The following is an 11,309-nucleotide window of genomic DNA, read 5'->3' as shown; positions in this document are numbered from 1 at the left end:
TACTTCATGACTTATACTTCAAATAATACCAAAGTATACACAAACTTAGCATTTGTACCTGCAGGTGGTTTCAGAAATTTGTCACCAAAATTTGTTAAGGCATGATTGAGGATCCGTGTATCATGTGCAGAGCCCGGCCAACCAGTAACCACAAAAGTAAACCTCATATCAAAATCACAAACTGCTAGAATATTTTGCGATGTGTACCCATGCCGACATGTGTGGTTGACAACATCCTCTATAGGTACCGAAACTTCTACATGTGACCCATCTAAGGCTCCAATAGTATCTTTAAAATGAGGCCAGAAACGGTTTTCTCTAACCTTTGCATGCTCGGTACTGAAAGTAGGATCCCTCGGTGTGATATTATCTTTTGCTAATTTTCTCAAACATTTCAAGACTTCCTTAAATTTAGTGTGAACTGTCCATAGGGACCGAACGAAGCGGTTTTCAGCTTGAGAAAAAGATTGAGGTCCTCCAACAATCCATAAAAACATTGCTAGTGACTCCACAGATGAAACATTGCTTGTTGACTTTAAACCGTAGTTAGCGACAAGCAAATTATGAAGTTCCCAGAAAACCTCAGGAGTCATCCTAAACATCTTGTAGAAATATCTAGGGGCAGCTAGGCACTCTTCGACCCACTCAATTCCAGATTGTTGAGGATTTCTGTAATCATTTTTATTCAAGTACCTTTCGGTGTACCGGTCACTTAAATGTCCAATGGTGGCAGCCTGCTTGGACAACTCGGCTAGAAGTTGAAGTCCATTGTAACCCTTCTTTGCCAAATCGTCCATGCCTCTGCAAGCATAAGCATAACAAGTACATACCATAAGCCACATTTTTAAGATTATCAACATACAGGTCTGAACATATGAGGACGCAAACATAAAGGTTTCATACAAATACGGGTCCGAACAAACAAGAACTCAAACATAAAGGTTTGCAAGCACAAGAACAACAATATAATGGTCCGAACAAACAAGGACTCAAACATAATGATTAAGGCAACTTCTTCATCTCATGCTCCCTTTGCAGCAAATCAAGTCTTCCTTCATTTGTGTCCAGCAATCCGAGGAGCTCCCTAAAATCAGGTTTCATTATCGCCATTGCAGCAGTATGCATGAGGCCAGTTTTCTCCTGTACTCCACATTCTTTCACCATCCTCAAGGCCTCCGCAAGGGTAGAAATGTTGCTGGTCACATAAGGGGCCGATGAAGCTTCTATACTACTGGTGATCTTGTTCACTCCATCTTCGATCTTGCTGCAGGTTTGCCTGTAGAGACGTAAGAATGGACTTTTCTCTTCCTTGTCATCCGCACACGTAGAAGAAGGGCCTTTACGCTTCTTGCCTTTATGTTGGAGCATACTGGACATGTGGATATTTGAGGGGCTTCTCTCAAGCTCATGCACTTCATCATCACTGCAACTATCAGACAAATCTCCCGGTATGGAAGCAGATGCCCCCGTAACATGTGCGCTTCCAAACATGATGTGCATCACCTCCAAGTTGTCCGGACCACGTTTTCTAAACTGAACATGTTTGCATTTCCTTCCATTACTTGGATCGTGACATCTCTGCAATACAATGGTTCAATTAGATAGTACAAAATATCCAACAAAACTACAAAATGACAATTCTTGCGACACTCACCGCAAGATGCTCGTTCCACCATTCATTTGAACAATCTACAGTCTGCTTGTCATCATTCCAACCAAGTCCAGTTGCAGCATTTTTTAACTCCATAAAAACAGTATAACTTCTTTTCAGACTATCCCATTTATTCTTGAGTTGCAAATGTTCTAGTTTCCGACCAGTTATGTGTTCAAACTTTTCTGCAACATTCTTCCATCCGACTTTGTTCAAATGACCTAATGGCCTATGCCCAGCATTAACCTCATGCATGCATATGTCACAGAAGTGCTTCACATTTTCCTTATCCCACACCGCCTTCTCAGCCATACTAGTGTGAATAAAAAGAATTATCAAGCTGCCAGAATGTAAATGTAAACTGGTATGACCAGTTACAAATTCGAATAGTGTTGTCAAGAAGATATTTTTAACACGATATATGTGGACCCGAAAATGACAAGCTGTCAATACCAACCTTGAGCAATTGTGGTCCCAATTCCTCCAAGGATGGAGCCACCACCGCTCTGAGCAGGAACTGGAGGAGGAGCCTGGCGCTCTGGAAAAAGAATTTTCAGCTGGCACATTAGGAATAGGATTGCATCTTTAAGCATGCAAATCTGCCCAAACGAGACAACACTACTTTAGCTGCGAATCAACATTACTTTAAGCGTGCAAGGCTGGGCAAGTACAATTCCACCCCCTAAGCCCCAAAAGATTCATCACTTGCAATGCTAGTTACTTGGAAGAAAACAGGAGGAAAATGCCTCATGAAGTTTCCAGTCACATATTTACACCATTTCCAATTTTAATTCATTATATTGTTGTAAATCACAAAAGTACCTGGCTGTGGTGGGTTTCTCACTGGAGCAGCACGCGGAGCAGGGCGTGATGCTGACCTTCCTGCCAATAAAGATCAATGTAAGCATCAAAATATTTAGAAGCCAGTGGCATAGTTTATCATATGATGAGTACGTTGCTTATTACTAGTAACAAACAGTCCGGGTTCGCTCATCACTATCTGCTTCAGAATACTGAAATTTCAACAAAGAAAAATAGTCTTAAAAAATCATACTATCCCCTACAGCGTGGTTAAAAACACCCCAAACTTGTTTTTGATAGACAGGTACAAGACCCAAACCCTTTGCATTGGCAGGGAAATCAATTTGGTTTCCCTACCAATCAAATCCCAACATATCCAAACAAACCCTCACAGAACAGCACCTATCACCTAAGCAGAGAATGAGCAGCCACAAATCAATGGAAGAACTCGTAAAGGTGAATGTGCAGAAGAATTCTAAGTTTCAAACAGAGGAGTGAAAAGCTCAAACACCACGCAACATTGACAAAGGTTTTGAAAATTGAGAATCAGCGGCCATATTGTTAGGCAGACCAAGCGCATGGCCATAACTCACTAGAATTATTGCACGTACGGCACAAAACTGAGTTAAAAGAAAAGAGCAGCACAGACATTAAACATCATTACAACTTCTGCCATTCTTGTCTGCAAAGAGCCAAAGACACAAGGTGAGCTGGACTATTTCCTGGAAGTTGAGTAATCTAACCTTATCTATTAGCTCATTCCCACTATTATTGTTAACGATGATAACAGCGGCAACAAAAAAGCTAGATAAATTAATAGAGAACCTTTGATTCAATTAGCATATGCTTCCAAATTGAATGGACAAACAGCTGCTGCATTCGCCACTGCTTCCTACAAGGCAGATCCAACAAGTTTGAGTGCACTTGAATGGACAAACAATTTCAAGTATGAAGTACGAGATCTAGGCAGAGATTTGGTCACAGATACAATTTCAGAGACTTGTTTTTATTTTGTTTTATTTGAGAGCTCATGGAGCATTGTGTTGACCATGTATGTTCTAGATACATTGACGTGGTCTGAGTTGAGTATTTGTGACATGAGGTTTCTTTTGGTGCTGTACGGGGTAGTGTGGTTGTGTAACTTTCCACTACAGAAGCTATATGCTTTGATGAAATTGTTGTGGCAGCAGCCAGCAATTAAAAAGTGTTGCATTTATCAGTGATAAGCGTTTCCATTACAGGAAAGGGGTGCAGGTATATTTCCATTTTCTAAAATAAAACAGGAAGGGGATGCATATATTTCTAAAGAGCAGTTCTTGTTATCTGTTTAGTGCACATTGGAATTCTGTAATGTTCAGTAGATGCTGGTCCATAGTGCATGTTAACTTCCACTAGTAACCACTACACATAAAAAGAAAAGAGGCAAGACAGTACAATAATAGCATATGCATATGCATCGCTTGTAAACACAAGCAACATCGCTCATATCAAACCAAGCATAACTGGTACCAGGGATTTGTTCCATCGCATACGACGAAAATGAGCACGGATCCGCGCGGCACGCACCTCGGGAGCTCGAGCTGACGACTTCGGGGACGCCGCGGCGGGAGCCTGGGCCCAGGCCGAGCCCGAGCTTGCGCTAGATCCGGATCGGAGTGGGCGATGGGCGGCCGCGGCACCAAGACGGGGAGGGGGGGTGTGGGCACGAGGTCGGGGGTGGGGGCGGTGGCGGGAGCTCGGCGGCGTCGGGGGACGCGGCGGGCGGCGCGGCTGCGGGCGGCGCGGCAGGGAGGCGCGTCGGGGGGCGGCGGGCGGCGGGGGCGCGTCGGGGGGCGGCGGGCGGCGGCGGGGGAGCGTCGGGGGGCGCGGCCGGGCCGGCCCCGGGGGCGGCGGGCGGCGGCGGGGGCCGCGTCGGGGGGCGGCCCGGGGGGGCGGCGGGCGGCGGCGGGGAAGTGTCTGGGGGCAGAGGGAGAGGGCGGGGGAGGAGGCGCACGGGAGATGGAACAAAAAGAACCGAACCGTTACGACTTACGAGTGGCAAGGCGGGTAATTTGTGTGCGGGAATCGGTAGAATCGGCCTTGCGGGTCGCTGCGTCGCTTGCACTGCGGGAATCGGTAGATTCCAAAAAATCTCTACGGCTGTCCGACCCCTTTGGTTGCGAATCGGATTTTTTGGAAGCGAATCGCCTGCTGGAAGCGGAACCAAACGGTGCCTAAATGTCTAGAGGGTTGGCGTCAGCTACCCCAAATAAATTTTTCCACAGTGAACAGCGATAAGAACACAGGCTCCAAATGACAAACACGAAAAGCAAGGGAAGTAGCTCTTCCTGACGTACTCATAGAATGTGCTGCTGCGTGACACAGTTCCAAACAAGTCCAATAATAATTATGGTAGAAATATATATAGTATCATAAAATACTTATTTATATTATAATATAGCATAGATAATCATATTTCAGCTATGTCAACAGGTGGCCAAAAGAGGAATAAACTGAGTATTTTTACAATTTTAGCATATTGTGTAGTTTATCTATAGAAAAAATAATTTATATATCTGCTAAATAGAATAGTAGAACATGATATTATATCTATAAAAATATCTAACAATGCTCGGTCTAAATGATTAAAAGTCCTAATTACTTAAAAAAAGCCTAAATGATTAATGATCAGTCTAAATAAGTAATCTACACTTATTTATCTAAATTATTAGAGGGGCCATGGCCCCTGCCGGCCCCCTTGCCTCCGCCATATGATGAGATAGAGGTTGGCGGCCACGCGAGGGGTCGTTGCCATTGACGAGAGCTCCGGGTCAGCATGTGCCGGTGTGTGCGGACGTAGCAGCTTTGTACGTGAGGAAGTGCTCGTCACGGGCGCGAAGATTGCGGAGGCACGCAGCGGAGAGCATGGGTGCGCTCCAAGTAGGGGCAGGGCAGCGTCGAATTGAATGCCCTGTGCGGACTCCATGAGGCACAATCACAAACTCGATGGATGGTGGTTGTGGCGGGCTGTCAGCAATGATGGATGGCAGCGACGAGATCCTAAGTTTTAGCCATGTACATATGTGATGGATCGACAGCGAGAGATAGAAGAGATTCGGCTTGGTTTCACGTGCGCTGCCGATTTAGCGGAGAGATGGTGCTCGAACCACACCAGGCTCAAGGAAGAAGATGATGGCGTCATTTGTAGGAAGATAAAGTGAACTACAACCAACTGTGCGAACATTGGACGTCCCGGCGAGCTTCTCTATAGTGATAATAAGTTTGGGGAAATAGACAGCGGAGGGAGTAGAGATTAGACAAAGTACTGATTGCCAAATGATGTAAAAATGAGCTCATTTAGTTATTTATTTAACATGAAATTCTTTCAAACTGGAAAAATGTGTAGTGTAAGATGTATGTGTTCCATTTTAAACGCACTCGCATTTACATGTTTGCAGAATTTACTTTGTTCAATTCCGAAAGGAGGCAAGTGTTATCTTTACATTTTTAACAATATTCACATCTTCAGCCTTATAAGAAATAGTAATTGAAGTCCACACTCCATCAGATATTGCGCGTGCACAAATCAACCATAGTAGAGTCCATAACAAGCGTTTCAACTTTATGAATATGAATAGGTTTGGAAGTGCACAATTGGAGAAGTGCTTAATTTTATGGTAAATACTTTAGAATTAATAACTCCACCGTTGCTCAGATTCGTAACAGGTCGTTACCTTAAAAAACCAAACCTATCCTAAAATTGATTGATATAATTACAGGATGACTACTGATTAAAACAATATATATCTAAAATACATAAAACATAAATATTACGAGTATCTTATCATGGTAACACTGGTAAAAAAATCAGAGAAAGGCACATCAAAGCCGCGCTAGAGTTTCTAGTTTTATCTATTTGGCAGGTGTAATGCCATTTGATCTATGCAAATTGTTTAAACCATAAAAATGTATATGCGGCCGAAATTTGGCATGCATGTTTTAATGATAGCACCTGTTCTGATTGTGATTCTTCATCTAAGATTGCGTCATAATCCTGTATTATTTATAAAAAATTTATAGGTTGTACAGATATGATGCTCATACAAAATGGGTCTCTTTAAACTTTTCCAGAAAGGGGGAGTCCGGTTGTCGTTACCTGTCTGGTTGTCCTTGAGTACACTTCAATCCACCAGCTCACCCAAAATGAGACCCATTTTGACCCTCTTGAGACTGAATTTGTGTTTATGGATTGTTGAATATTGAATCCAACTACTTTCTGATGGTCTAGTCTGTAACGCACTTGTGACCAACTACGAAGAGAGAAGAGAAGCAGTTCCCCCAATAGTGTGACTTCATCAACATGTAGGCAAGAGTATTGTCATGGATGCACCTATGAATCCCACAAGATTTCAGAGACAAGGAGGCACACGCACCTCATGAAGGCTAAAAAAACCCTCAAGATTCGAAGGATTAGGTGCCATGTCTCCCCTCATGATCAGAGATCAAAAATCTTATCCAAATATCCAATCCGTCCAATGAAAGTTGCGCGTGCCAATGATTTCAAAAATATATAGTATCATAACAACTTAACTTTACTGATAAGCTATATGTGACTAATTTTTCATGTATAGCTTGGTCCCACAATATGACTCCACGACTTTTGCAACTCAATGAGCGTTAGCATTCTCCTTTGAGAATAATAAAGTAATAATGCAACTTGATCATAAGTGGAGAAATCAAAAGGTGTACTTATTACTTCCACTTTTGCATTAACATATATATGAAGTTTAGGATACATACATTCATGTATTTCTTTTAATGCCATTCACGTTTCAGAGAGCATCATATTCTCCATTATTTGTACTTATTTTGTAAGTATGTAAGGAATTCCACCATGCATTGATATATATAATCCATAAACTGGGATATATACAATACATATGTGTCGACGTAACAAATCCTCACGCATTGAGTCACAAAATAAAGCATCGGTAGTAAATTAGTTTTGCCATCATGTATCTGTCGAATTTCATGTCGCGTCATCAGTTCTGGTAATTACTATTTGACGCACTAATCTTACACAGCTTTAGTGGCCTGCGTTGTTACCTATGACGAAGTGTTCCCTAACTGAAAAAGTGTTACGTATGTGCCAACAATTTAAAGATCTCTAGTGAGTACATAATGCAAGCGAGATTTTAGAGATTTCTTATATATGGGCTATATATGGTACTTACTACTTTGACATCCGTGACTCTGTATTTAGATTGGCAAATCGAAATGAAAATTTGCATTTCTTTTGTATATTTGTCCTCAACAAATGCTTTGATATTACAATCTTACTTGGTTCATGAATATGTCGTCAGAATAGAAATCAGTGGCCAAACAAAGACCTTTGGCCACAGTAATATTGACTGAAAGTGTGTACTGCCGTACAGGAGAAATGCGTGGGCAAATTTGAGGAATCGATATGTATTTCCCGCATCAACTTAGTCGATTTCCCAATTATAAATTCGACTAGTAGTTCTGCAATAGGTAGTGGCATATATATGTAGAGCAAATTTACATAACATATACCGTCAAGAAAAATTGTGAGACAAACTACCTGCTCCTTCTAGCTCTCTTCAAGATAAATATGGACCGTCCATTTAGGAGAAATATATATTTATTTAATTTTTATTTTAAGAAATAGGGGAAATAGGCAAAATATCTTGCCAATTATATTTATTAGACAAAACATTTTGCAACATGCATGCCTGATCACACTTTGTGGATATATATACTCCTATGTAATAAATATATGTGATAACTTTTAAAAAATGTATACGTAACCCTAACCTGCTAGTGGCTATAATTTCTCTAACATGATCTAATGTGACACGTATGAACTTGCAAAAAGAAAAGGTTCGGCTAAATTTTCATGGCCCCAAGCATGCATATGAACGTTTTGTTTTTTTCAAAGAATAACCTCGAGGATGCATACCAGAAACAATTAATTTGAGCCAAACACACGAGTAAGATAAATACATTATTAGATAGTGATCTTCTTATGAACAAACTTAGCATTACATTCTTGACGTATTCCATCCTGCATTATACCTATTAGTCAACTTCCCATTTTTTCGCGAAAAAATAAAATACAAATAAAAGCAAGAGTTTGCCGTCCTCCTCCTATTCCACAACCCTCCAAGCCCTTATCCCATGCACGATAGAGGCCAGTAACTAATTTTCCTACTTATACTATCAGCATGTAACAAATTTGCAATCCTAACTATATGGGGTGAGTTAGATTTTATCATGCATGTCATATGCAGCTCCTTGCTAAATCCAAGGGACGGTGTTAACTAGAATATCCAGCTTGTTTCTATTTTTTTCCGTTAGTTAATTATTTTATCTCTCCTAATACTTAACGGTGATTTATTTGAACTCACTATGTAAGCAAGGTTCATAGGAGACGCGGGTTAAGAGTCATAGGAGATGCAGTCCGCGTCTCCAAATTTACATCTCCGATGTGAACTCACAGGAGACGCGAAACATCCGCATCTCCTATGAGGAACAAGATCGGAGACGCAGTTAAACCGCGTCTCCTAAGTACTTTAACAAGCGTCTCCCATTTCCTACAACCGCATCTCCTAAGTTATTTATGCAACATCTCCACTGAACGATATTGGAGACGCGGGATGTAAACCCACATCGCCTATGACAGCCCTGTTAGGAGATGCAGTTTCTTAATCCGCGTCTCCTGTAAGACTTGTTATCCAAGATTCCGTTATATTGCGTCTCCTAACATGCTTATTCCCCATCTCCTATAAGCGATATAGGAGATGCGGTTCAGCCACACGCGTCTCCTATATGAGTTTATATGGGAGACGCGGCTTGTATCACGCGTCTCTTTCGTTGGTAGCTATGGGAGACGCTTTTGAGAACACGCGTCTCCTTTGTGAGTTGTTATCAGAGATGCAATTTGCTACCTTTCCGCATCTCCTATGGCAGTTGCATATGTGTCTCACAAATTTTGCACACACACATACAAAATCACAGCACAGTAGACACATCTCACAGATTATAGGCACAAGAAGCTATTTTTCACATATTTAAAAACTTCAAGATTCAACATCACAATTCAAGTTACAAGAACATCACAAGTTATCCAGTTCATCTAAGCCATCACAAGAAGAACATCTTAAACAACATCTAAGAGACAACAACAACGACAACAACATCTAAGAGACATTAGGCCCTGGATTACTGCAGTGGAACTCTCCTTTCTTAGATATCACAAAGATATCACCGTGCAACACATCAGTTTCGAAGGGGATTTTCATCACTTCGAACTCCTGATTGTGAAAAAAAATTAAGCAAGGAAACTTAGCAACTTCTAGAGATAAAAATGCCAACATAGATAAAAAGTCTGTCAGACCCGGGGCCACGGGACTGCACACATAGCGTACATTTTCTAGGATAAGGGATGGGACATGGCCCACACCCTACATTAGTCGTAACTACTTGTACTATAGTAGAACTACTCGTACGTAGTAGAACTAGTCGGAACAGAAGCAAACTACCCGAATAGTACTTGGGTAGGACTTCTAAGCTCGTATCTAGCTAGTATTTCCATATAACCCTATCCCCCCAGACTATATAAGGGCGGGCAGGGACCCTCTCCAAACAGGATCACCAAGATCACCTCGATCAACACCTAAGGTGATACAAATCACACACAGGATGTAGGGTATTACGCTCTCGGTGTTCCTTGCACCTTCGAGTTCCTAATCTTGGTGACACCCTACTTACAAACTCACCACCTTGAGGGTACCCTCAGTGGGCATGGCGGCAAAAACACCGACAGCTGGCGTGCCGGGTAGGGTGTTCATTGAGCATCCACCGGAGAACTCGATGACATCTTTTAGTTTCACCAGGACCGTGCTCGATGAGGGCACAACGTTCATTTTTAGCTCCTGGATCTGCGTCGCCAATGACTCGGGTGGCTTCAACAGCCACCTAGCCAACTCTAGGAAGCCGGAGGTCTCTACACCAAGTCAATGCAACGACCTTGACAAGTTTGTCGACAACCTCGATGAGTTGCTACTCCTCGATCACGTCGGGGAGATCGAGACAGCATCCGTTTTCGACACGACTTTAACTCGTGCTGCACCAGGACAAATCAGATTGGACTCAGTCCCTCTCTGACCTGGAGGAGGACTTAGATCGTCTTCTCAAGCTCGGAGATGAGGGAGCCACCGCCTGTCGGGGGGCCCTATTTTTGACAACTACTCGGACTCAGATGACAAGTACTCACTGGCAAAAAGTACCTAAGGACGAAAAGTACTCGTTGACGAAAAGTACTCGTTGACTAGTACTACACCTTCAAGATGGAGTCTGGGAGAACTCGATGACGAGGGAGCCACCGCTTGTCAGGGGGCCCCCATTGTCAACAACTACTCGGGCTCAGACAATGACCCCGAATCCTTTTTGGGTAGTAACCCGAGCTTGACCACAACGTCTACACCGCAAGGCCTCAACGTGCTTGATGAGGGCACAACGATCACCTTTGGCTCCTAGATCCACATCACCAACAGCTCGAGCGGTCTCAACGGCCACCTAGCCGACTCCAAGAAACCGGAGGCCTCCACTTCAGCATCCAGCCGCAACATCAAGACCTTGCCGATGATCTCAACGGAATTCAACTTTCCGAACTTATCGGAAGCTACGCGAGTCATATTAGGGCGACTCCTCGCCCATTGATCAAATCGGACAATCTGATCACCGGAATGGATCAGGTGGACGACAACATCGCCAAGTGCATCAAACTCACGGAAGACGCTCTCCAACAGCATGGTGACTCGGCGTCCCTGACTCGGAATCGCTTTGAGGCTCACCA

At 42.9% G+C, this 11,309-nt stretch overlaps 1 protein-coding gene across 2 annotated transcripts; it reads right to left on the bottom strand.

Annotated features, from left to right (window-relative positions):
- Positions 1-887: 887 nt before the first annotated feature.
- Positions 888-6,845, bottom strand: LOC112876061 (L10-interacting MYB domain-containing protein-like). 2 transcript variants are annotated; one of them, XR_003225246.1, is made up of 6 exons: positions 6,588-6,845; positions 3,278-3,344; positions 2,474-2,533; positions 2,109-2,189; positions 1,655-1,964; positions 888-1,578 (listed from the first exon to the last, which is right to left on the bottom strand). XR_003225246.1 is itself a non-coding variant. In XM_025940103.1 (5 exons), exons 4-5 carry the CDS (start codon positions 1,961-1,963, stop codon positions 1,003-1,005), a joined length of 885 nt encoding a protein of 294 aa, XP_025795888.1. In that variant the 5' UTR covers position 1,964; positions 2,109-2,189; positions 2,474-2,533; positions 6,588-6,845; the 3' UTR covers positions 888-1,002. The 2 variants fall into 2 exon arrangements, 1 of the variants encoding a protein (XP_025795888.1); XM_025940103.1 differs by lacking the exon at positions 3,278-3,344.
- Between the last annotated feature and the right edge of the window lie 4,464 nt (positions 6,846-11,309).

This window comes from Panicum hallii, chromosome 1 (assembly GCF_002211085.1).
Source record: "Panicum hallii strain FIL2 chromosome 1, PHallii_v3.1, whole genome shotgun sequence".
NCBI classification, from domain to species: domain Eukaryota; kingdom Viridiplantae; phylum Streptophyta; class Magnoliopsida; order Poales; family Poaceae; genus Panicum; species Panicum hallii.
Note: the sequence above shows the minus strand (reverse complement) of the source record. Positions and strands in the feature narration are given on the sequence as shown.

Bases quoted from the DNA above. Each gene is read 5' to 3' on its own strand.
- LOC112876061 (XM_025940103.1), bottom strand. From the start codon at position 1,963: ATGGCTGAGAAGGCGGTGTGGGATAAGGAAAATGTGAAGCACTTCTGT. The intron at 1,579-1,654 runs GTGAGTGTCGCA...ATTGTATTGCAG, and splicing joins GGTGGAACGAGCATCTTGCG to AGATGTCACGATCCAAGTAA.